This window comes from Trichomonas vaginalis, chromosome V (assembly GCF_026262505.1).
Source record: "Trichomonas vaginalis G3 chromosome V, whole genome shotgun sequence".
NCBI classification, from domain to species: domain Eukaryota; phylum Parabasalia; order Trichomonadida; family Trichomonadidae; genus Trichomonas; species Trichomonas vaginalis.
The window spans coordinates 2,494,845-2,518,992 of record NC_067207.1 but is presented as its reverse complement, the minus strand read 5'-3'; the positions used below and the strand labels follow the sequence as shown (position 1 = coordinate 2,518,992).

The window sequence follows — 24,148 nt, the reverse complement described above, 5'->3', positions numbered from 1 at the left end:
GCATAAACATCCAACACTCTGTATACGAATATAGTTCCTTTCAAGTCCAAATTAAGATCAAATTCTAATGTATTCAATTTTCTGACGGATAAATCATTTCATTTCTGCATCAACTCTCTAGATGATGGATTCCGGATTATTAGATATTGATTCTGGATCATTAGACAACTCCTATTCTGCTGAACAAGTAGCTTATTTGGAAGAGAAAAAACAAAATGTTTTCGGCTCAAAGAGATATTCCAGAATCAAAAGTTTGGACGTTCAATCATCATCAGGACCTTTTACAAATCCATTCATGCAACCACAGCAATTTAATAATTTCCAGCAACAAAATCCAAACCAACAATCCCACTTGCAGCCTGGTTCTCAGCAACCATTCTTTTATTCACAGCAAAATCAATCTTTTGATTTGTTTGCCCCAACAAAACAAACAAATAATTATCAGAATCTAAGTTCATTCGAATTTGAGGATTATAGCCAATGTTCTGCTTCTCCACAGCAACCAATTCAGTTTAATCAGAAAGAGAACGTTGACTCAAACAAAGTTCAAGGTCGCTACTTTAAGAATGGTGGAAATTATGGAGATAGCTTAATAGACCTTGATTTTATTGCTAACAATGCTCAAGTGCATCAATATGATATGCTTATTCGTGTTTGAAATTTCATATTTTGTATTATTTTTCTTTAGATATTATGAATAAAGAGGATACAGCGGTAAATTTTTGAGATATTTCTTATTGAGGTTCCCAGTTTTCAAAAGTCTTCTAAATAATTTTTTTATTAAAAAAATCCTAAATACATGATTAAGTTAATGAGATAAACAGATCCAAATCCAAGTTGACAAATATAATTATTACTATAAGCCTTCAATTTACAACCTGATATAATATAATTATAATATTCTTGTTTAAGAACAGTAATCACAAGTTTTCCATTGCCTTCCCAAACACCAGGATATGACACTACATTTTGGAAAAGGTATCCCGATTGTTTATTAAATTCATAATAGTGAGACTCAAATTCCTCGTAATTATTATCATATGCTGTAATTAAGTCTTCTGGTATGTAAGCATCCGATGACAAAGCCGATGAAGAACCTCCACCGGCACCACCGTTTCCGTGATGCCCAGCGAAGCCTCCAAACCATCCAGCGCCAGCACCAGGCCTATCACTATCTCCCTTTTCAGGCTTGAATCCTTTTTCGTTCTTGGAACCATATCTTTGGGCAGATTCACCATTTCCAAATGTGAAACCAGAACTTGATGTTGCAAGCTTAGTAGATACGTACTCACCATCAATCCAAAATCCTTGTCCACTAAACCCACCGCCAGCACCTCCTGATCCATCGTCCATTTTTCCAATTAGGTCGGTTTCATAGTAATTATCGGATCCACCGCCGCCGCCGCTTACGATTACGCGATGCCAAAGAGTATTCTTCTCGAATTTAACAGCGGTTTGGCCGCCTCCGCTTCCTGCACCATAAATAATTGGGGATGGATACCAATTAGCAGCAGATCCACCGCCACCATATCCTCCTTTGATCATGTAGATGGAGTAATCGAGTTCACCGTTTTGGCTAGGGTTATTAAAACCATATCTTCCTTGGCCACCAATGGTTGCATAAGCTGTCAGATTTTTATCAAGCTTTATGACGCCTGATATATATCCACCAGCTCCACCACGGCTTCCTTTCAAATTGCATTTGGTATTGCCATTAACTTTCCTAATGACATCTTGAGATATACAAGAGGTATTTGAAATCACATAAGAGGATAAACTTCCTGGGAAAGATCCGCCGGATGAACCATATAATTCAAATTTATAGGTTCCAGAAGTGAAATTAATAACGTAATCAGTGCAACTATCATTTGAGGGACAAGGATAGTTAAATATGTACGTTTTTGCAAAGACATTAGTTTCAACATCAGGGTTACCCTTTGACGAATCATCTAAACTGTAGCTTAACACGAATTATTTGAAATAAAGGTTTTCTCATTTAAATTTATAGTAATTTGAGCACACAATTTAAATTACTTATTGACAATGGATATTCAGATAAGATTTTTAAATTCAGTTCTGTTAATTAGATTTTTTTGATGCTCGAAAATTGAAAATACATAAGATACTATAGTAGCATTTCGAATGAATTTAGGGAGTATTTGAGAATTTAATTGATTGTTTGTCAATTATCATTGATGTTTAATGGATTTAGATCAAATGCCCAAAATGTTTTTATGAAAAATGACTTAGAAACATCAGAAAACATTGACAAAGAAGCATTCTGTGTTGGCTTAACTCTAGATGCCGTTACTAAAATTGAAAATTTGCAATTAGATTCCTTAGATGATCTAATAAATAAGATTTTACAAAATCTAAAGTTTGTTTCAGACATTTGTAAGATCTTGGAGACACAAATTATTGAAAAAACATTTAACTTACTATCAAATGTTGAAAATTTACAGCTGAAAATCACATGTTTAGAGCTAATTACGCATTTAAATACTATTTCTAATGATGCTTCTCAGATTTATATTGACATTAATCCAATTCCACAATTAATTCAGTTATTATCACTTAACATTCTTGAAATAGATGTAGCAATCTATAAAAATATCACAATTCTTATGAAATATGACGATAGTCGAGCTTATATATATTCTTCAAATATCATAAGCTATATTATCTCGAAAGTTCAGTCAAAGATTTTAAAATCATTCGATGTGAGCTATGAAGATTTGTATTTGGCTCTTGGCTTCATTTCTAAGTATATTAAATTTGATTCTGAAGGAGAAACCAAAAATAAAGAAGAATTTTTTACCAAATTAGTAGTTGAGCTTCAAAATTCAGACAATTTCTATAGAATATCCAAGCACTATTTCCAAATTGTATATGATTTGTACAAAAAGCTATCAGTTCAAATCTTAATTTCAATTGGCTTTTTCGATAGAGTTATGGATTACTTATATGATTCAAACTTGCAAAGTTCTTTACAAAAAATAGCTCAAATTATCTCAGATGTTGCATTTTCGAATGAAGATTTCTTAAAAGATTTTTCATTGAATTTGGATTTGGAGAGAATGCAAAATATTATGTGCATATATAGAGATAAGGAAGATTATATTGTTCCCCTTATTACAATGCTTTCAAATCTTTCTTTTATTCCTGAATTTTCAAATCGTCTCTTAGAATCTCATTTCTGTGATTATTTATTAGATATTTATGATAGTTCATTTATGAAAATCAAAATTGAAACAATTAATTTATTATGGGTTTTGATATCAAAAGGAAGCATTGATTTAGTAGCCAACTTTTTAACTCCCAAATGCCTACTTATACTTTTGGACATTTTGAAACTTGAAACTCCTGAATTTGTTAATTTTGCAAAAGAAACTGTACTTCCTATTCTTTCTTCCTTATCTAATCAAGGAATCATATCTGATGAGCATAAATGCGAAGCAAGAGAGTTATTAGAAGAAGTTATTTCTGATTATTCAAATGATGAATTAATAGATATTGCAGAAACTCTCATGAACACCATTTTTGCAGAATAAATCACCTAGCGATTGTGATATAGATGTTTGTATATAAATAATTTTATAATGCTTTGTTTGTTTTGTATAAAAGATTAAAAATAGAGTGTGTTTATATTATGTATAATAAAAACAGATTGTTTACTTATAAACTACATGCTAAATAACAAGAATAAATTATTTTGGATTTGAACTTTGTTTTTCTCTACGTAAAGACCACAAAATCTTATGGGTTGTTGCAACACCCATGTTAAATTTTGCTTCTTTAGGTATCTGTAAAATGTCTGGAGAGACTTCTTCCATTATTTGGCCAAATGGTTTAACTTTGTATCCATAGGTCTTTGATGGAGATGTATCTCTGTAGTTTTGATGTGGGAAGAATTCTAATGAATATAAGTAGTTCGATCCTTCGTTCTTTGCTGATGAATTTTTCGGATTATGAGGAACATAAAGTTTGCCCATGATAATTTCGGCCAATTCCTCATATCTGGTATGCAATACATCGTATTTAAATCCATCATTTACCCAAACTTGGCAATATGCGACTTGCTTTTTTGCATTAAAAATAATTCCATTAATTTTATCGGAAAAACTGAGTTCTCCTTTCATCCATTTGAGTATCAAATATACAAAAATTCGAAATGTCACGTATTTTAAGTCTGTTGATATATTGAAATAGCCACCAAAGCGATTATCTGGTGAATTTTTATCTGTATCGATTTCTTGATAGAAAAGAGAGGCCTGAATGTTATATCTAGTCAATTGGTCTTTAGCTTCTGTGGACGTAATTACCTTTTGGAACTTTTCAATGTCTTCAATAATTTCTGTAAGAGAACTTGAGTTAGAATTCTTTGAATTACTATTTGTTCGATCGGATGTCGAGTTTGTGTCAGTAGTAGATACTCTATTTTCTTTAATTCTGAACTTATAATATGGTTTATCACTCATTTTTTTTTGTGAAAAAAATTATGCTAAAATTTGACAAATTGAGCGATTATTGTAAAATTCCCGCAATAATGTCTAAACTTTCTCCTGAGCAGCAGCAGTTATGTATAGAGATTACTGCCGCACTCAAGGCAAGTCCTGGAGCCGAGATGTTTAATGAGCCAGTCGATCCAAAAAAACAAGGAGCTCCAAATTACTTGAAAAAAATTCGAAACCCTCAAGATTTAGGAACAATTATGCACAGAATTGAAGCTTCTCAGTATGAAAGTGTTACCCAGTGGGAGCAGGATATCAATACCGTTTGGTCAAACGCTGTTTCTTATAACGGAGAAGGCTCTTTTGTTGGCAATTTAGCAGAACATATGGCTAAACACTTTAAGAAACTTAAGAGACGCCTTGATTACTTCAGTTTAGCTGGTTGGACAAAGCATATATATAATCTTCGTCAAGATTTTGAGAAACTTTTAGCTCAAGCACCTCCTTCACTCGGACCTATTACAAGCAAGCTTAACAAACACCCATCCTTAATTATTGAACCGCTTACTTCTCAAGAAATTTCGCAAATCATCAAAGCAAGCCAAATTATCAACGAACCACAAGATTTAGAAGCAATATCACAAATTCTTAAGAAGAACGAGCCGAAAGCAAATCTAGAGCAAGAAACTTTAATTCTTGACGTTAATAATCTTTCTCCAATTACTTTACATGAAATGCGGAATTACTATAAAAAACAATGCATAGAGCGCTCGATAGCTTACCCTCAGTAGTTAGCTATATTTTGTTTATGATTATTTAAAATAATACTAAAAGTATCTTTATTCATTTCTATTTTATCACTTCTCTAATGCAATCATCTGATATCGTAATCATAATTAGATTCATATCTAAATTATTACATTTTTATTATTTATTTCGATTATAATGTAAATTTAATTGGAAAAATTTACTTTTATAATCATAAATCAATAAATTTCGATTTAAAAGAGTTTGTGAGTGAGAAATTTTCATATGTATTGTCACTAATTATCACCTATTATTGTTTTGTATTTTTAATTAAAGTATCTATTTATATTAGATTATGAAACATATCCACATTATCATACACAGCTCAAATTCTATATAAATTATGCTGCATAAACACAGTGTGGTTCAAAAAGATAATTGAGGGGGTAACTTCACGGGTTGAAGGATTCATCGTTGAGAAAATAGCAAAATCGATTACTAAACTTAATTGGAAAATAATGATAGGAATCCAACTGCCATCTTCTTGTTAATTTTCTTCTTGAAATTTTAAAATGTAAACTTCAGAATGGATAATAACTTCTTAAATTTTTGAGAGATAAAAACGAACCCATTCTGAATCAATAACCGTCCATAAAAAACAATCGCTAAAAGAAAATAAACTACTGGATCTATCAAGTAATATTTTCCTTTCAGCAAAGTTTCTTTATAAATTTGTTCAGAAAATCAAAATTATCAGATTTTACATATCTATTCAACACTGTCTAGTATCCTTTCAAATAATTTTGAGAAAGAATTCATTATTGTTTCTCTGAGGAGATAAAACGTTTGGCGGGAAGGCAACCATTAAAAACAATACTAATTTTGAGCATTGGACCGCTTTGTTCCCAGGTTACAAGTACTCTTTATGGAATTATAAATACGTTTTGGGTATCAAAATATGTTGGTGAAGTTGGAATGTCAGCAGTTGCCACTGTTGTTATATGGGAACTTATCAGCAGAGCATTTGGCATGTTTCTTTCTATTGCAGCAAGTACACAAATATCTTCTCTTTATGGAAAAAAGCTATTTGATGATGCGCAACAGGTTGTTTGTGACCTGTATAGGCTATGTTTTGTTAGTGGATGCATTGTTCCTGCAATATTAATACCTGTTACAAAACCATATGCAAGATGGTGCCTTGCAACAGAAGAAACTTCAGAGATGGCCTTAAAATACATTATTCCTCAGGCAGCCGGGAACGTTTTCACATGTATCTTTTACACTAATGTCGGAATTTTACAAGCAGAAGGAAGAACTCTACTTGTAGGAATTATTGACGTGATTGCTCTTGGAGTTGGTATGGGAGTGCTAAATCCTCTTTTCATGGGAAAGCTGAAAATGGGAATTATAGGTCCATCAATATCAACTGTCATTGCTGATGCAGTTCCTGGAATAATTCTAACAATTCTCTTCTTTTGTGGAAAGTTTGGAACAAAACCAAAGCTCTCTGGACTCATCAAACCTTTCAGTAAGCATACATATCAAGCAATAGTTGTTGGAAGCTCTCAATTCATATCTCAGCTTAGTAATGCTGTTCCAGCCATTTTTATGAGACGTGTTATGGGCAAATCTCTAATAGATAAGAGCAAATATGATGTTATGATGAGTGGAATGAATGTCGCTTATAGATACACATCCTTAATAACAGCCATAAACCTTGCCTTATGCGCCGGTTTCCTTGCCCCTGGAGCTTATGCATATGCTGCTCAAAAGTATAAGAGATATATTGCCCTCACAATTCACCTTAATTGGATTGGTTTTGTTTGGTGCATAATTTCAGAAATTATTGTCATCGCACTTGCAAAGCCATTATCTAAATTATTTGGAAACGGCGAGGCATTTTTAGATTGGGCTGTTAAAGAGTTAAAAGCAGCTAATTGGGCAACATTTGTGATGTTCATTAAGTATACACTTATTTCGATGCTTCAAAGTCAACAAAGAGGAAAGAGGGCCATGATTGTCAGCCTTTCTTCTAACTTTTTAGCGTTCCTTGCTTCAATTTACATCATTGATGCGGTGCACCCACATCAACCAGAGAAAATTATGTGGTGTTTCTGGATCACATCAGTAGTTGGCCTTGTACTCGGATCCATTTTAATTTTCAAGCCATTTTATCAGATAATTAAAAAAAGTAAAGAAGAAAAGACAGAAGATGAAAATGAATTATCTTCAAAGGCAGATACTGAGAGTCCAGATATCGAAAACCAAAACTCTGAAAATCAAGGTGCCGAAAATAAAAATTCAGAGGAACAAGAAGCTGCCAAAAAGACATCAGAAAATAAAAATTCAGACAACCAGAATTTAGACAATGAGGATACTGAGCCTAATAATGATGTAGAAAGCCAGAATTCTTAGAATAATTAACTTATCATGAATAAAATAATATTGAGCTATCATTTGATTTATATTTCATTAGCTTCAAACTTCATCTACAGTTTTACAGTTGGTTTTTAAAAAGCGGAAAATTGTTACTTTTCAATAATTCTCAACATTCTTAAAGAGTTCTAATCATTTCTTGATGCTGTGAATCACTTAACAAATGTCTATGAAAACGATATTTGCAAGTTTTTTGCTAGTTTATAAATGCTTATTCTTTCATAGAAGTTCTTATCATAGCTTATCAGTAAGAAGTCATTTACAACCTTTTCCTATGTTTATAACGCATTTCAGGTACTCTAACTTATATATCTTCACACACACATATTAGAACTCTCAAGTAATAAACATCCATATAAAAATCATATATTTGTATTTTTTAAATAATACTCTATACTTTATATTTAATATTCATTACGAAAAATATTATATTTAACGATTCCTTTTTGCAATTCTCTTTGCCTCGACTTTAATTCTCTTAACAAGAGCCATGCAGGCATCAGGATGGGAGCACTCTTCATCTTGAGCAAGTTCTTCTAAGATTTCTATAGCTCCATTTTCTATAAGAGGAATTACTGTTTCAGGGAGAATTGAAATACCATGTTCGAGTGCTGTAATGATTTCTCTTGTCATTTTATCATCATTTGATTCGAGAATTCGCAAAATTCCTTCAATTCCTCCTTTGTTTACAATGTGTTCCCAAAATTTTAAGTTATGTGTACATGCTATTATCTCACAGATGAAGTACACAGCCATTCTTTGTGAATCAAATGATGATTCTTCCATAATTTCACACATTTTGTTAACAGAATCCTCATTTAAGATTAAATCTAGGCAATCTCCATTGAAAACAATGAATCTATGCAGAATATTTATAACAGTTTCGTATACGTTTTGGTCTTCATTGAAAATAAGTTGAATTAAATGAGATATTAAAGGAGTTTCTAAAATAAATTGAATTGGATGAGGAAAATATGGATCTTCGTCTTCAGGAAAGTTAAAATTAGCAAGGATTTCTATAAATGATAGACATCCGTATGTTATTATCTTATCATTTAGCTCCAATAATGTAATAATTTCTTCTAAAAAGTTATTTTCAAGTAAATAAAGCATTAAGTCAATGCGATCGAGAGCATCGCAAAATCCACTAAATACTTTCAATTCTATTTCTTCAGAAACATTTAATTTCAATATAAAAACGCCTAAATTAACTATTTTTGGTGCGTCTTGAATTGGAATATAAGTAATACAGTGTCTAATTAGATATGCTGCAATAGCGACAAGCTTGATTGGAATATTTTCTGTTGAGACAATAGAAAATACAAAATCAAAGAATCCTGATCCAAGAAAGGTTTCTATAAAATCTTGTGAAGAAGCTGCAATTACTGATAAAGAAGCTAAAGGAAAATCAGCATTGCTTTCATGATGTCTAATATATTCAATGGTTTTTTCAATAAAACATCCTAAAATCTGGGTCTCTGAGGAAAATATCTTTCTATTTGTAGTTAAATAGAATATTGTATATGCATCATAGAATAATGAATCGTCTGTTTCTTGCAAAATGTATTCAATAATAAAATCATGAATGTTAGTTGACTTAAAGTAATTGTAATCTACATTTTTTAATTGAGATATAGCTGATGATAGCTCTTTCATTACTAAATTTGGATTATTAAAAAAATCTGGTATAATTTTTTCAATTTTTTCCTTATTTAGTACTTCATTATACGATTCTTCAGGAACTTGATGTTGTAGATTAACTGATTTGCTAGGATTTTGATTAGAGCCTTCATTTGAATTTAATGAATCTTTGTAATCATTACTCATAATGACATTAACACAATAAAATTTGCATTCACATTAAATAATAATGTTAAGGTCCAAGTAATGTTTGAGTAAGAACACTTCTTATCAAAGAGATAGAAAATCATATTTCATGATAGCCTTGAGATCAAATATTTTTCTTTGTTTGATAGTTCTATATAACTTCCATGATTTTTTTTATTTTAACATATGAATACGATAGCAAAATAATCACTTGGCATATTTACCTTTATAGATGATCGGACATTATACATACGAGGAAGATCCACTTTTAGAGGTAGCATTTTGATTTATCTCGTATTTTTTAAAAATTTATCAAAAATTGTTGAATATATTTAATTTAATTGCCAATATTCCAAATGTACTTATCATATCTTATCATAGCCATAAAAAATTCGTCAACCAAATAAATGGATAAATTTTCAATGAAAAAACATCAGTTGGTTATTAGTTCAGGCCAAATATCGTGTTATCTCATAATATAATGTATGATATACATTATTCAGTCAGGAGGGTTAAAAGTTTATTGCAGATCCAAAGTGTTATAAAAATTTCAGATCTGAAGTGCCGTTGAAAATAATTTTCTCAAAAACTTTCATGCTTTTTTTAACACTACTACACTTTTCGCGAGCTAAGGACATTGTTATTTCTAAAAACGGAACCACAAGCGACTATGCCATTGTCATTCCATACAATGCAAACAAGGATTCAGAAAAATGGAGATAGGGAGCATCAAAGGCTTTCCATGATGCTATTCAAAAAATCACTGGTGGAGATCTAAAGGTAGTAATGGACAATGAACCAAAGCCAAAGAAGGCAATTTTATTAGGTCCTACCAAATATTCACCGAAAATATCGATAACGAACGCTGAGAGAGAACAGGATGGCTTTGAAATTATGTTTAATGATAATGAAGACTTAATTATCCTTGGTACCACAAATCGTGGTGTCGTATATGGCGTATTTGAAGTATTTGAAAGGTTTGGAAAGGTTCGTTGGCTATCAGCAAGGATGGATGTATTTCCCAAGAGTGAAACTTTTTCAATTCCATCAGATACAAATATTAAATCAGTTTCTCATATGATTCAACGCTCAGTTTACAATTCAGAAGTAGAGGCATTCTGGGAGAACAGTCTGCATCTCAGGTTTAATGAAGACAATCTCGATGAATATGGTGGCAGTGTTACAGATTTCTATAGAGTTGAGTCGTTTAACAAAATCATGCCACCAGATAAATATCCTATCAGTAAATATCCAGAATATTGGGGCCTGATCGGAGGCGTAAGGTCTTACGCCCAACCATGTTTAACAAATGAAGGTGTTTACCAAGTTTTCTTAAATATAATCTTGTCCGATTTAGAGAAATATGGAGAACCATATATGGTTGAAGTGAACCAGAATGATGCAGGAGCTGCATGTGAATGCCCAACTTGCAGAGAACATCAAGCAAGATACAATGGAAGGTATTCAGGAGTTAACATTGAATTTGTTAATAGACTTGCAACAGAAATTAACAAGAAATATCCAAAGCTTCAGTTTAGAACATTTGCTTTCTTCTACACTTTATCTCCACCTAGTAACATTGAAGTCCATCCAAATGTTATTGTTAGAATGGCCCCAATTGAAATAGATTATGGACACCCAATTAATGAAAGTGGGGACACAGAAGCAGGTTATTTCAAATTGCGAGTTCCTTTATGGGAAAAACTCACAAAGAAGTTAGCTGTTTGGGATTACGTAGGAAACTTTGGAGCTCCAATGGGTATCAATCCATTATATCATGTTTTAGCACCAAACATGAGATTCTATGCTGAACATAGTGTAAAACAATATATAGGACAAGACAATTCATTGGCACCAAGATATCATAGCGATATGGTTGAATACAGAACATATTTACTCTCAAAGTTGATGTGGAATCCATGGGTAAATGATACTTGGGGTCGAGATGATTTCTGCTACAATTACTACGGACCATCTGCTGCTCCTTATATCATTCAATTTCTCAATGATACAGAAGATTTAATGAGAACGGACTGTAAAAATTCATATCTGTATTCTCATCACGGAGTTCCAAGATTTGTTCCAGGAGAATTTGTTGATCACGCAAAATGGCTTTTCGATCAAGCAATTGAAGCTTCAAAGAACGATGGAAATTCAAGATACACATATAATATTGAAATGTCAAGAGTCTCTGTTTTAATTTCTCAATTTTTCATGGCAAGAGATGGTGGAAATAACGAGCCATATGTTAAAGGAGATAAAGTCAATTTCGGTGCAACACCAAAGATGAAAGAAGCCATCGAATTGATATTGAAGAGCTGCCCAAGTATTGAAATGAGAGATCCATATTTAGATGGCGTTTGCTTCTTGAGATGGGAAAGAACGTTTTATGAAAAAATTAAGAATCTCATTGATGACAGACCAGCTATTACTGCTACAAGTGATCCAATCAAAGCTGTTACAGGTGACCACAGCATTTTCGGAAGAATCATCTCATTGACAAAGTCAGGAAAGGAATTTTTGAAACCAGAAGGTATCGATTTTGTTGTTTACGATAGATCTGATATCACAGCTCCTTCATCATGGAATTATACATTGAAGTCAACAACGGCAAATTCCGCTACATTGCAATATGAAGATGCTGGTCAAGCAATCACAAAAACAATGACAGCTTCGCCAACATCTTTAACAGTTGACTTTAATTACCAAAGAAAAGCAGAATTTTATAATAATCGCAATTTTGTAACAGCTGCATTTGACTTAGGAGATGCAACAAGAACAGCTTATAAATTGGACAATGGTGAATGGAATTACCATCAGTTACAAAACAACATGGAATTTGATCATTTCGGTAAGAAACTAAACAAATCAACAAAATTAGTAATCATTGATGCAACAACAAAGAAAGGTGTCGAAATAACATTTCCAATTGGTTATGATTTCTTTGTTATTCATGTTAATAGAACATCAAAGAAAGTTAGAGTTACTTTCTCAACTCCTTGGATCGATTTTGGTCAAACAAGGTCATTCTCAAAGAGATTCATTTTCACTCCATATGATTCTTATCCAAATGCTCCATCATTCGAACAAAAACCAGATTCAACATCCCATGATTCATCAAAGCCTTGGGGATTTGCTAAAGGTGATAGAATTGTTATTCCTGATTTTTACCTTAACTACGAAAAAATTGGTAGAATCAGCTACGAATCTGATAACAAATCATTTACAGGTGTTACTTCATTCCATAGCATGTATCAGGAGCCAAACTATTACTTTAGACCATTCAATAAGTTCATGCACTACTTCAACTCAGGAGGAAATTATAGTATTAGATATAGCGTTAGATGCCAAGGTCCTAAAACATCTGGTTCCGGATTTACTGTTTATTTCCCTCCGAACAAGGGAGAGATAAGAGTTAGTCCAAAGAATCTTGTTGTAGATGAATATACATGGTCTGATCCTGTTTATCAGATTATCACAAAAGAATCAAATGGTGGTCTTTTTAACAGAAGTCCTGGATGCACAAAAACATTTGTCAACGCAATGGAATTTGTTGTTGAAAATCCGCCAACATGGCCAAAATTAAAATACCAAGAAGAGATATTGCATAAGATGGAAGAAGTAAATGAATCTGATTACACAAATTCAACAGAAGGAAATGGTGAAAATGGAAATGGAAATAAGAAGTGGATTCCTGGTGTTGTAGTACTTTCTATCTTTATTGTTGCTGTAATAGTAATTTCAGTCTTCATTCTCATTGATATGAAGAAGAAGGACTCAAATGATTCACCCGAAGAGAGAAAAGAAGTTTCTCATTTATCATTCATCTAATGAATAAATATATAATTTATTATGTAGATTTATATTATCATTTTATTGAATTTCCATTTAGATAGCTTTTAGATACTAAAATACTATATTTGAGTTAAATTATTGTTTAATGAAAAGGATTAATTCATAGTGACAAGATTTTAGGATCAGAAATATTAAGGTAAGGAACAAAAAAGATAAAGATATTAAGGTATCTTTCTTAGTTTTAATTTTCAAATAAAAAATGAAATTTTATTTCAAGTTAAGTTATTGGTAATGAGAAAAGATTATGAGTATAGAAAAATAAAATTTATTACATAACAATATATTATTCAAACAATCTAAAATTCGAAAATTTTGCTAATAATTTTTTTTCCAAATGTATTAAAACAGTAAATACTAATCTATTGATCAACATTTGGTGTAAGGGTTAATTGGAAAGTATACTTTTTTTCATGGGGTTTCCAATCTTCGATGATTTTATCATTTATTATATTCATATTAGGAATTTTGAAGCAAACAGTGTTGTATGGAATTGCTGCGAAAAGAAGGTACTTGTGATTTGGATCTGGGGGCTCAACTGTTTGTTCATATGTTGACATTATTCTGTATTTTGGTGATGTATACTTCTTTATATCAGGATATCCAAGTTCGACTAGAATAGTAAGATTTCCTGTTGTTATATCTCGTTTTTTAATGACTTCGAAAGAAGGATCACCGATTTTTAATGTATTTTTTGCAGGATCAACTTTGACTTGTGTACCAGAACGAATACCACCAGCAATAGCTTCCTTTCTGGCTAATGTAATTCTTCTTCTCTCTAAGTTTCTCTGGTGAGTTTTTCCATAGGTATGATTGAGATAGCTTGCTTCGGTTTTATGAGTTGTGCAACATAACTTGCATTCTAACAAACCATTTTGGTTACGCATTAAATATTGGTCATTTTCTAAATTTACTGTGGATCCAGTTAATGTTTGAAGCCTGTTTGCCCTAGCAATTTTAGATAGCTGCTCATTGTATTCGCCAGCTCCGTGTTTACCACCAATAGGACCGCCATCATCCATTTTTTCAAAAAAATTCTTGGATTTGAGAAAAAAGTGACTTTTATTTTTGACAAAAATGGATTATGAGTTGATTACACAGATATTAAAGGATTTAGAGGCACCACATTCAGAAGAAACTGTTGCATTATTCGAAAAGATTGAAGCAATTAGGAATGAAGCAAAATTTATTAAAAATCAACCATCTCTACAAGATATTAAAGATAAGATCAACGAAGTACGTGAAAAATCAGCAAAGACACAGCAAAACATTGAATTTCTTAAGAAAAAGATATACAGTATCTCACAAATTCTTGGATTAATTGTTATCAAACAAGAAAAATACAATCATGATGTTTTCAAGAGAAGAGCTGATAAATACAAAGCATTGAGAGATCGTGTTGAGAAAATTGTTGCTGAAAATAGAATAAAATTAAATGAGAAACCTAAAATCAAACAAACTGTCCCAAGCTATAAGATTTCGACTCATATGAAAGAGGTAATACAAGAATATATTGACTCTAAGGATAAATTAGACGAAAAACTTCATGAAGAATCATTATTCAATTTTTCATCAGAATCAAACAACTACGCACTTCTTGACTGCGTCAAAGACTTATATTATGTTTGCAAAAACCAATACATTGATGTTTCTCCATTTGATCAAACTCATTTCATTAGTATGATCCTCGGAATATAACAACAACATTAACATTGCAATTTCAACCATATTGTTTGTATATTTAATAAATTTTTTACCATGATTTTTTATCATAATTTTTATATTAATAAAATTTATAGTATCATAATGATATAGTGATGATACCCACTAGTATCTTCTGTTTATATATGTTTTAATGCATAAATTTTGATTTGATATCCAAATTTACATTTATATCTGGATTCAATAATTGGCATTCAAAAATACATTTGAAATAAAGCTTATATGTGCATTCATGTATTTTGCAAAGGAAAATGAAATCATATAAAAATTATTGGAAAATGTTTAAAATTTTAATTCAATTCTCTATTGATATTATAATATTTTAAGGATATTTGGCTTTGACAACACTTAAATATGAAGAATAGTTAAAAATAAAATAATTTTTTAATTCTTTACTGGGAAATCTTGGAGAATTCCTGTTCTCTTTCCTTTAGGTGCAATATAAGATATATTCTCTGGAACATAGCCATATAATTCGACCATTGGACCTGCAAGTTGAATTTCTTTGTGTTCTTCAGTATATTTGTTCAGAGCAGGGTAGCATTTAGAAATTCCAACAAATATATCAACGAAGGATTGGAATGGGAAATGAGAAACAACAACATCTCCTAACTCTATTTCTTCTGATTTGATGCTTCCATCGTCTGAGTTCGGGATCTCAACATTATCTTCAACAATCTTACCAACAACTGATCTTAATTTCTCATCTGGAACAGATTTTGGTTTATCATAATAAATTCCGAAACATGGAACTTTAGAGAAATCCTTGCCATCATTTGCTTTAGAAAGTGCTGATTCAACAACAGCATACATCTTGTACGCTTGAGAATATGGACCAACAAATGTTGTATAAACTACTTTGAACTTTGAAATATATTCTTCTTTCACAACAGGGGTAGTGAATAAATGGAATTTGACCAGAAGTAATGCAATGACAACAATGACACCTACAATTGCAAGCACAAAAAATGTTGACATGTAACTTATCAAAGTGAACTTCCTCCGACACTTTTTATATTCAATTTTTTGTACATTGATGCATTTAGCTTTGTAATTGATACTATTCCATTTTTCACATCAAAGATTATTGGTGTTGTACTGTAAGGAATTGTCATGTCACTTTTCGAGTTTCTTTCATCATTCCAAACCGGGATGAAAACTAGATTATTAGGATATATGCTTGCTTTTTAACAATATATCAAAGTCTGTGCAATTTTTACTAATATATCGATTTATTTCTTTAATATCTGCTTTCTATCTCTTCATATCAGAAAGCATGAATCTACTTCATCAAACAAAGTTCAGAGAAAGAGATGAATTGCCCAGCTGTTAATAACAAGTTTTGAAAGATTTTGATATTTTGAGAATTAACGTAAATTTGAAAGAATTTAAGGGTCAGTAAAGGAACTCAAGAGAACAATAAAAATTCGTTTTTGACGACAATAGATGTAAAATATTGCTCATATTGAAAAGTCATTTTTTTGTTGAAAAATGTCTGAAAAAGAGGCAAATGCACGGCCTGGCATCCGTGCAACGCCTTCTGAGAGCAACTTTTCTCTCCAGGTCCGAGATGAAATTAATGATCAGTTGCAAACTACATTTGACGACTTAATTGGCGATAAAATTCAAGCAATGCGACTCAAGAAGCAAACAGAAGAACAGCAAAAGGCCATTGAGAAGTTAAAAACGATAAATCAGAAGCTTAAGACAGAATTGTTAGAAAAGAACAAAAATTTAAATCTCGTTTTGAATTTATTTGATATTCCCGATCAAATTTCTCTCGAAGAACTAGAGAGAATGGTCAAAAACATGAAACTACATAGCGATTTTTATGATTTGATCGCAAAAGCATTCGGAGATAAATCTGAAGATAATAAGGATTACTCTCCAATTATTGCTCAGCTTCTTAAAATTTTTGGAGATCTCAAGAACTCGCTTCAAACAGATGACGATAAAATTGCCTCTGTTGTTTCTAATCTTTTACAAGAAAAACAATTATACCAAAAACAGCTTGAAAACATCACAAAAACCATTAACTGCAAAGATGCAGACAAAATACCTACGCTGTTACAAGAATTAATGCAAAATAAACTTAATTTGGAGAAAGAAAATAACAAATTATCGACTCAACTATCGAGTTTACAATCGAGTTCATCAGATAACATTTCCAATCTCAAAAAGGAACGTGATGAGTTAGTTTCAATCAAATCCGGGATTCTAACGGTTCTTGGGTTGAAAAATGATAATCAAATCGAACCTACAATCAACAATTTATTGAACAGCCATAAAATACTACAGCAAGCAATCTCAAGTCTTGGCTGTTCTCCTGAAAAAACACATGAAACAATCAAACAGTTAATTCAACATCATCAGAACTTAAAAGAACAACAAGACGCCATTACAAAGATGTTAAAATCAAATCCTTCAGAAATACCTTCACAAATCCAAAATTTGTTAGATGCCAAAAATTCCTCTGAAAAACAAGCAAAAAATCTTAAATCAGAGCTAGGAAAAACGACAAACAAACTATTAGACGCACAAAACGAACTAAATGATAAGGCAAATTCAATCAAAAATCTTGAATACGAAAATGATCAAACAAAACAAACAGTTAAACGCTTAAATGAGCAATTGGCTGATGCTAATAGGAAGTTACATGAGACAGAGGTATCTCTTGAAACCACAAAGTCTCAACTTCAACAAAATGAGAATCTTAAGTCATTAATTCAATCCGAATATGATAATTCCAGGCAGCACTCAAACGAACTTGTTGAGAAACTTACTCAAGAACTCACTTCCAAGTCAGAAGAAGCAACAAAATTGAAATCTCAAGTTTCAGAGATGCTTTCAAGGATTCAACAAGCAGAAAACACTAAACAAGCATTGCAATCATCCATCGAAACAACTCGTAATATGACAAATAACATGATTGAAGGTCTTCATAATGAATTGAATTCAAAGAACGATGAAATTGCAAAATTACAAGCCCAAAATGCTACATTGCATAGGGAATTCGAAATATCACAGGCCAAGCTCCAACAGACTGAAACACAAAGAAAATCTTTACAAGATGATTTAGATTCAACACAAGATCAGCTAAACGACACAGAATCCAAACTTTCAACAGAAATCAGTACCAAAGACAAAGAAATTGCCAATCTAAAGAATCAATTAGATTCTGTAAATAAGAAGAACGAAGAAATGGAAATCCAACTCGAGTCATTTAATGCCAAGGCCAAACAGTACCAGAATGACTTCAAATCATCTCAACAGAAGCAAACTGAACTCGAAAACAAGCTTCAAAATGAAATTGCACAAAAAACAGAAACAATCGCGAAACTTCAAAGCAAAATCACTGAATCAAAGAGGAAACAAACAGATACAGCTAATTTATTGGACCATACATCGAACCAACTAAAGATTCTGCAGTCAGAATACGAAGCAACTAAAAAGAATCATTCCCAGGCAATTAAAGATTTATCAGCAGAAAGTAGTGAAAAAACAAAAGAAATTGGAAGGTTAATGAATGAAGTTTCTGCTGCAAAAAGAGCACAGCTTGCATTAGAAAACAGTAAACAAACAATACAAGCTGAATACGAAGCTTCTTCTAAACATTCTTCTGAATTAATTGAAAATCTTAAGAATGAAAATTCTCAAAAAGTGGCAGAACTCGCGAAAATGAAGGCAGAAAACGAAAACCTCAAGAGATCAAATGACGTAAATAATCTCAAATTGAAAGATAACGAAACAGCCTTGCAAATACTTAAATCAGACTTGGAAACAATTAAACAAAAGAATAATGAAACGATAGGAAAACTGACATCAGAAATTTCGGAGAAAAGTAAAGAGAATTTGGATTTAAAGAGTAATTTAGCGGATATGACAAGACAAAATACGGAACTTAATTCGCAAGTTGAAACTCTAAAATCACAAATTTCTCAAAACGAAGTTCTCAAAAAATTGATGGAAAACGAATACGCGAACAACAAAGAAGAAACCCAACAATTCCTGGCGAAAGCTGTACAAGAAAACACTGAGAAAACCAAAGAAATCAATGATTTGAAAGCGGAAATTTCGAATTTATCATCAAAGAACCAACAAATGAATTCTAACATTGATTCTTTGAATTCTCAAGTTTCAAATCTGACAAGTTCTAACGAAGAACTCAAAAACAACTATCAGAAACTTGTTGAAAGCTCTGAACAGACAATACAAGGTAAAATTAAAGAGATTTCGGATCTAAAAGAAAAGAATTCGAAATTAAATTCTAACATTTCTCTGAAAGATGCAGAAATTGCTGAGAATACGAAGAATTTAGAAGCTTTGCATGAGAATGCTGCTAAAAAGGACTTATTAGTCAAACAATTACAAGAACAAATAAGAAATGATAAAAATGAAATTGCAAATTTGACACAAACTTTAGACGAAACTAAATCATCATTAAACCATGACATTATTGTTCTTAAGAACTCTAATGACATAAAGGACCAACAAATACAGTCTTTGAATGATCATATTAACTCATTGAATGATACATCAATGAATGCTGTTAATGAACAAATCAATGCAAAACAAAAATTGTCAGAACAAATTACACAATTAGAAGATGAAAATAACAAACTAAATAATCAATTGCAAAGTGATAAAATAGAGATATCTAAACTTAATGTTGCTTTGGGAGAAAAGGATTCTTTGGCTGCTGCAAAACAAAATGTAATTGATGAACAAAATGTAACAATACAAAAACAAAACAAGAAAATTGCTGATTTACAAGGAGATATTGGTAAAATGAACATTTCTCATGAAGATGAAATAGCAAATATCAAACTACAACATGTAAAAGAGATCTCAGACATAAAAGCACAACATATCAAAGAATTGGCTGATAAAGAACAAGAAACAAAGAAATTGATTGAATCAATCATTTCTGATAATCAACAGAAGTATTCCCAATCATCAAATGAGTTACAGGATAAGTTAAATAAACTCATGAGTTCATCACAAGAAATAATTTCTGAAAAACAAAAAGAAATTTCTGAAATGAAAGAAAAACATCAAAATGAAATGTCACTTTTACAAAATAACTTAAGAAGTGAAAAAGAAAATCTTAGAGCAGAGAAAGACAAAGAGATAAGTGATCTTAAGGATAAATATGACTTAGAACTTTCAAATCTGAGACTTAAATTAAATCAGTTGAATTCTTCAAAAGACAAAGAAATTTCTGATTTGAATGAGAAGCATCACAATGAAATTAGTGATTTGGAGAAGAACTTGAGAGATGAAATGAACCAAATGCAACAAGCGAAGAAAGATGAGATAAATGAACTAAGAGAGAAGCAAAGACAAGAATTATCTCAAAGTAGAACTGAATACAGCCAATTACAACAAAATTCTGCAAAAGAAATTTCTGATTTGAATGAAAAACATCATAACGAAATGAAGGATTTACAGAATTCTTTCAAACAAGAAATGGATAAACTACAAGATGCAAAAACTAAAGAAATACAAGAGTTGAATGATAAACTCAATCAGTTACAACTCAGTAAGTCAAATGAAATTTCTGAGTTGAAAGAAAAACAACAAAATGAGTTTTCTTTGAAATCCAAAGAAATTTCTGGCATCAAACAGAAACATCATCAAGAAATAGATTCGTTAAATGAAAAACATCTTGAAGAAATAGAGAATATGCAAGTAAATCATGTAAATGAATTACAAACACTTAAAGATCAACATCATCAACAAATTTTGGATTTGCAAAACCAAAGTAGAATTGATATGGACTTAGTAAAGAATCAGAAGCTCAAAGAGATAACAGAGCTTAATAAAAAGCACCATGATGAACTTGAAAAACTACAAATTGATCATAGAATTGAACTCGACCAAATGAACTCTCAAAAATTGAAAGAAATAACCGCTATGAACGATAAACATCATGAAGAAATCATTGCTATACAAAACTCGAGTAGAAATGAATTAGATAAGATCCAAAAGACTAGACAACAAGAAGTTTCTGGATTGATGGCTCAAAGAGCAAAGGATTTACAAGAAAACACAAAAACAATTGAAAATCTCAAAAAAGAAAACTCATCTTTGCAGGTAGAAAACAAGACATTGAAGTCTCAACTAGAGAATATTAGATTGCAAATCAAAGAAACATCAAAAGAATTAACAGAAATGCAGAGCGCTTTCTCAAATCGTTCTAGAGTTTTCGATGAAAGTTTGTCATTAATGAGATCAACATTAGAGAAAATAAGAATGATTCTCGGTTTGCCTGCTGATGTTTCTGTTGAAGAAATCGCTTCTTCCGTTGATAATCTCATGAAGAACTTCGCAAAGCATCAACTAGAAGTTTGCAAAGCTCTAGATTTGCCAAAGAGATCTCCTCTCAAGGAAATTCGCGGAAAAATTAATGAATTATCAGGAACTTCTCATTCATTACAGGAAATAACAACTAACTTAGGTTTGCAGAATAGTCCAGATGCAATCAATGAACACATCAAAACATTACATGGTGTTTGCAGAAAATTAGAAAGTGAAGTGAGAAAACGTGACACTCAATTAAGTGGAATTGCAATTTCTCTTGGAGCAGAAGATCCATCACAAATAGATAACCAGATACAGACTATTCTTGAAGAGAATGATAACTTGAAAACAGAGATAGATGTTTCCCAAATGAACAATAAATCTTTATGTTCAACTTTGGGAGTTGACGAAGAAGAAAACGTTGATAGACATGTTGACAGACTAATTAGAGACAAATCTCAAATGGAAAGAGCACAAAAGAAGCTTGCTGAGCTTGTTGGTGTTGAAAATGATGATAACAGTTCAGCAGTTGTTTACCAAAAAGTTGCTCAAATGCAGAGAACTCAAGAACAATTAACAAAAATCCTAGGAACAGAAAATATCGAAGATGCTGTTTCTGATTTGCATAAACAGTCAGAGGAACTTAACTCCATTTTCGAATCAGTTAATAATGATGAAAATGGATCAATTGTTTATCAGGCATCATCACAAAAGGAAATTGTTGGTCAATTAATCACTAAAAATGGAAATTTGAGTTCACAAATGGCAGAAATTGGAAAATTAATGAATGTTTCAACTTTCCAAGATATTAAGCGCGCAATTAACTTCTTGCTGAGTGAAAATGAGAGATTAACTAAAACAGAAGCAGATGGTATCGAACTCAGACAACAAATTGCAGACATAATTGATACTCCAGGAATTTTAGATACAACAAATAATGATATGATTTTAGCTGCTGTAAGAAACACAAAGAATTCATTGACAGAAACCAAAGAATCATTAGACCAGCAGACTAAACTGATGTCTAAGGCATTGGGTGTTAAAGGAAAGACGCCAGAAGCTTTGGCAAGAGGAGCAATCGAAATCAGAAGAAGAGAAAAAGAATACAAACAAACACTCGAAAGACAAAACGAGATGACATTTGGAATTGCAAAAATGTTGGGAATTCAATACGATGGAGAAAAGAAGACATATGGAGATATAGAATTAGCAATCGGAAAATTAATAAGTACTACAAATATCCTTAAAGATAAAGTTGGAGAAGTTGTTGGAATCCCTCCAAACTTGAGAGATGCCGCATCAATTGCCACTGAAGTCAGAAAGTTGTCTGAATCGGCCAAAGATTGTGATTTGATGAGAAAGACTGTTGGAGAGCTGGAGAAGTCGAAACAAGAGCTTCAAAGAATTGCATTCAAGCCAAAGAAAAATTCTTCATCGCAAACAGATCCTATACCTGATGAATTAGTTCCAATTTTGCATCAACAAGCTGATGAATTAAGAGATGCAAGACAAACAATTTTCACACAAGAAAACAATCTTTCTAGATCAAGAGAAGAAGCAAATATATTGAGATCTTCTCTTTCTTCGATTTATGAAGCATTAGGATCAAATGTTTCAACACCAAGAGAAGCTGTTTATGAAATAGGAAGATTAAGAATGAGTAACAGCGATTTAAGTAAATCTGTTCTTGAATATCAAAAAATACCAATTCCTTCTTCTGCTTTGTCTGAATACCAGAAGGCACAAATGGCACATTTAGTTGCACAATCAGACAAACTTTACAGACAAACAGAGAACTTGAAAGAACAAGTTTCTCCAGCAAGAACTCCACGATCTACATATAGCCTTTCTACCCCATTAAAAGGAGAAACACCGAAGAGAACTCCATTGAGCCAAAGAAAGTTCGGTTATGACAAAAGTCCTTATCAAGGAAGTCCATAAGACTCAAAACTAATTATTATTTTTTTTATTTGAAAATCATTTGTTTATTTTTTTAAATGTTGATATTTACCAAACAAATCTTTTTATCTTTATACAGATCCACCTATAGAACAATTATTTTTGATCAAAAATACAAGTGCATTAAATTCATATTGATAGTTAAATTTTTATTCAAACATGTTATAATAAAATACTTTAGAAGTATTAGTAAAAGCAATTTTTGATGATTATTCTTATTATTTTGAAATTCTTGTTTTGTTATACATAATTTTAAATTGTTATCATATGGACCTACTGAAAATAGTTATAAAACCAGGAAAGAAAGTGTTTGATAATATTTTTTGATCAAATAAACAAAATCTAATAGATTAAGCAAGTAATTCTACTCAATATTTTCTTCTTCTTTTTCGATTTGCTCTAAGATTGAAGCAATTTGATTTTTTAATGAAGTTAATCTATTTTGAAATTTAACTTTCTTCATTTCAGAAACAGTTAACATATGAAGCAGAATCTCGCACTCAACTTGTAATTGTGCGTTTTCACGTTGAAGTTTAGAAATTTCTGGAAGTGTTGGATTTGGATTTGCTGGTTGTTCAGGAAGGTTTAAGTTAGTCCAAGATCCGTCCTGCCATCTTAAATGAACGGGTCCAAAATTGATTTCGATTGGAGTATTTGCATCAGCGCGTCTATTGATTCCAAAGTTCTGTTTTGTGGGATGGAAGAATTTACTTACTCTATTTTGATGTTCCCATCTTCCAATAGGTGATAAATACTGCTGTGGATTCATAATTTTTTATAAAATTTGTCACCTTTACGCAATCAATTTTATATCATCGGTGATCTTATTCTCTCCTGTTTCTATTAAGGAT

The 24,148-nt window shown here is 31.6% G+C and overlaps 13 protein-coding genes across 13 annotated transcripts; 7 read left to right on the top strand and 6 right to left on the bottom strand.

Annotated features, from left to right (window-relative positions):
- Positions 1 to 121: 121 nt before the first annotated feature.
- Positions 122 to 658, top strand: TVAGG3_0266720 (uncharacterized protein; the record flags this gene model as incomplete). Its single annotated transcript, XM_001583675.1, has 1 exon — positions 122 to 658. The coding sequence occupies one exon, from the start codon at positions 122 to 124 to the stop codon at positions 656 to 658; it is 537 nt and encodes a 178-aa protein (XP_001583725.1).
- An 87-nt stretch (positions 659 to 745) lies between these two features.
- Positions 746 to 2,219, bottom strand: TVAGG3_0266710 (glycine-rich protein family; the record flags this gene model as incomplete). Its single annotated transcript, XM_001583674.2, has 1 exon — positions 781 to 1,545. The coding sequence occupies one exon, from the start codon at positions 1,543 to 1,545 to the stop codon at positions 781 to 783; it is 765 nt and encodes a 254-aa protein (XP_001583724.1).
- A 15-nt stretch (positions 2,220 to 2,234) lies between these two features.
- TVAGG3_0266700 (armadillo (ARM) repeat-containing protein family) lies at positions 2,235 to 3,551 on the top strand (the record flags this gene model as incomplete). Its single annotated transcript, XM_001583673.1, has 1 exon — positions 2,235 to 3,551. The coding sequence occupies one exon, from the start codon at positions 2,235 to 2,237 to the stop codon at positions 3,549 to 3,551; it is 1,317 nt and encodes a 438-aa protein (XP_001583723.1).
- Positions 3,552 to 3,655: 104 nt separating this feature from the next.
- TVAGG3_0266690 (RNA Cap, translation initiation factor Eif4e domain-containing protein) lies at positions 3,656 to 4,484 on the bottom strand (the record flags this gene model as incomplete). The annotated part of the gene is made up of 1 exon (XM_001583672.1): positions 3,708 to 4,478. The coding sequence occupies one exon, from the start codon at positions 4,476 to 4,478 to the stop codon at positions 3,708 to 3,710; it is 771 nt and encodes a 256-aa protein (XP_001583722.1).
- Positions 4,485 to 4,541: 57 nt separating this feature from the next.
- On the top strand, positions 4,542 to 5,294 carry TVAGG3_0266680 (acetylation-dependent protein binding; the record flags this gene model as incomplete). The annotated part of the gene is made up of 1 exon (XM_001583671.1): positions 4,547 to 5,242. The coding sequence occupies one exon, from the start codon at positions 4,547 to 4,549 to the stop codon at positions 5,240 to 5,242; it is 696 nt and encodes a 231-aa protein (XP_001583721.1).
- An 879-nt stretch (positions 5,295 to 6,173) lies between these two features.
- On the top strand, positions 6,174 to 7,613 carry TVAGG3_0266670 (multidrug resistance protein YPNP-related family; the record flags this gene model as incomplete). Its single annotated transcript, XM_001583670.1, has 1 exon — positions 6,174 to 7,613. The coding sequence occupies one exon, from the start codon at positions 6,174 to 6,176 to the stop codon at positions 7,611 to 7,613; it is 1,440 nt and encodes a 479-aa protein (XP_001583720.1).
- Positions 7,614 to 8,009: 396 nt separating this feature from the next.
- On the bottom strand, positions 8,010 to 9,461 carry TVAGG3_0266660 (armadillo (ARM) repeat-containing protein family; the record flags this gene model as incomplete). Its single annotated transcript, XM_001583669.1, has 1 exon — positions 8,067 to 9,461. One exon carries the CDS (start codon positions 9,459 to 9,461, stop codon positions 8,067 to 8,069), a length of 1,395 nt encoding a protein of 464 aa, XP_001583719.1.
- Positions 9,462 to 10,247: 786 nt separating this feature from the next.
- Positions 10,248 to 13,292, top strand: TVAGG3_0266650 (coagulation factor 5/8 C-terminal domain-containing protein family; the record flags this gene model as incomplete). Its single annotated transcript, XM_001583668.1, has 1 exon — positions 10,248 to 13,292. One exon carries the CDS (start codon positions 10,248 to 10,250, stop codon positions 13,290 to 13,292), a length of 3,045 nt encoding a protein of 1,014 aa, XP_001583718.1.
- Positions 13,293 to 13,552: 260 nt separating this feature from the next.
- On the bottom strand, positions 13,553 to 14,349 carry TVAGG3_0266640 (spliceosomal complex assembly; the record flags this gene model as incomplete). The annotated part of the gene is made up of 1 exon (XM_001583667.1): positions 13,676 to 14,335. One exon carries the CDS (start codon positions 14,333 to 14,335, stop codon positions 13,676 to 13,678), a length of 660 nt encoding a protein of 219 aa, XP_001583717.1.
- Positions 14,350 to 14,385: 36 nt separating this feature from the next.
- On the top strand, positions 14,386 to 15,068 carry TVAGG3_0266630 (uncharacterized protein; the record flags this gene model as incomplete). The annotated part of the gene is made up of 1 exon (XM_001583666.1): positions 14,391 to 15,011. One exon carries the CDS (start codon positions 14,391 to 14,393, stop codon positions 15,009 to 15,011), a length of 621 nt encoding a protein of 206 aa, XP_001583716.1.
- Positions 15,069 to 15,400: 332 nt separating this feature from the next.
- Positions 15,401 to 16,032, bottom strand: TVAGG3_0266620 (Gyrl-like family protein; the record flags this gene model as incomplete). Its single annotated transcript, XM_001583665.1, has 1 exon — positions 15,420 to 16,013. The coding sequence occupies one exon, from the start codon at positions 16,011 to 16,013 to the stop codon at positions 15,420 to 15,422; it is 594 nt and encodes a 197-aa protein (XP_001583715.1).
- Positions 16,033 to 16,526: 494 nt separating this feature from the next.
- TVAGG3_0266610 (A-type inclusion protein-related family) lies at positions 16,527 to 23,279 on the top strand (the record flags this gene model as incomplete). Its single annotated transcript, XM_001583664.1, has 1 exon — positions 16,527 to 23,279. One exon carries the CDS (start codon positions 16,527 to 16,529, stop codon positions 23,277 to 23,279), a length of 6,753 nt encoding a protein of 2,250 aa, XP_001583714.1.
- A 151-nt stretch (positions 23,280 to 23,430) lies between these two features.
- On the bottom strand, positions 23,431 to 24,141 carry TVAGG3_0266600 (Chibby family; the record flags this gene model as incomplete). The annotated part of the gene is made up of 1 exon (XM_001583663.2): positions 23,662 to 24,066. One exon carries the CDS (start codon positions 24,064 to 24,066, stop codon positions 23,662 to 23,664), a length of 405 nt encoding a protein of 134 aa, XP_001583713.1.
- Positions 24,142 to 24,148: the final 7 nt, after the last annotated feature.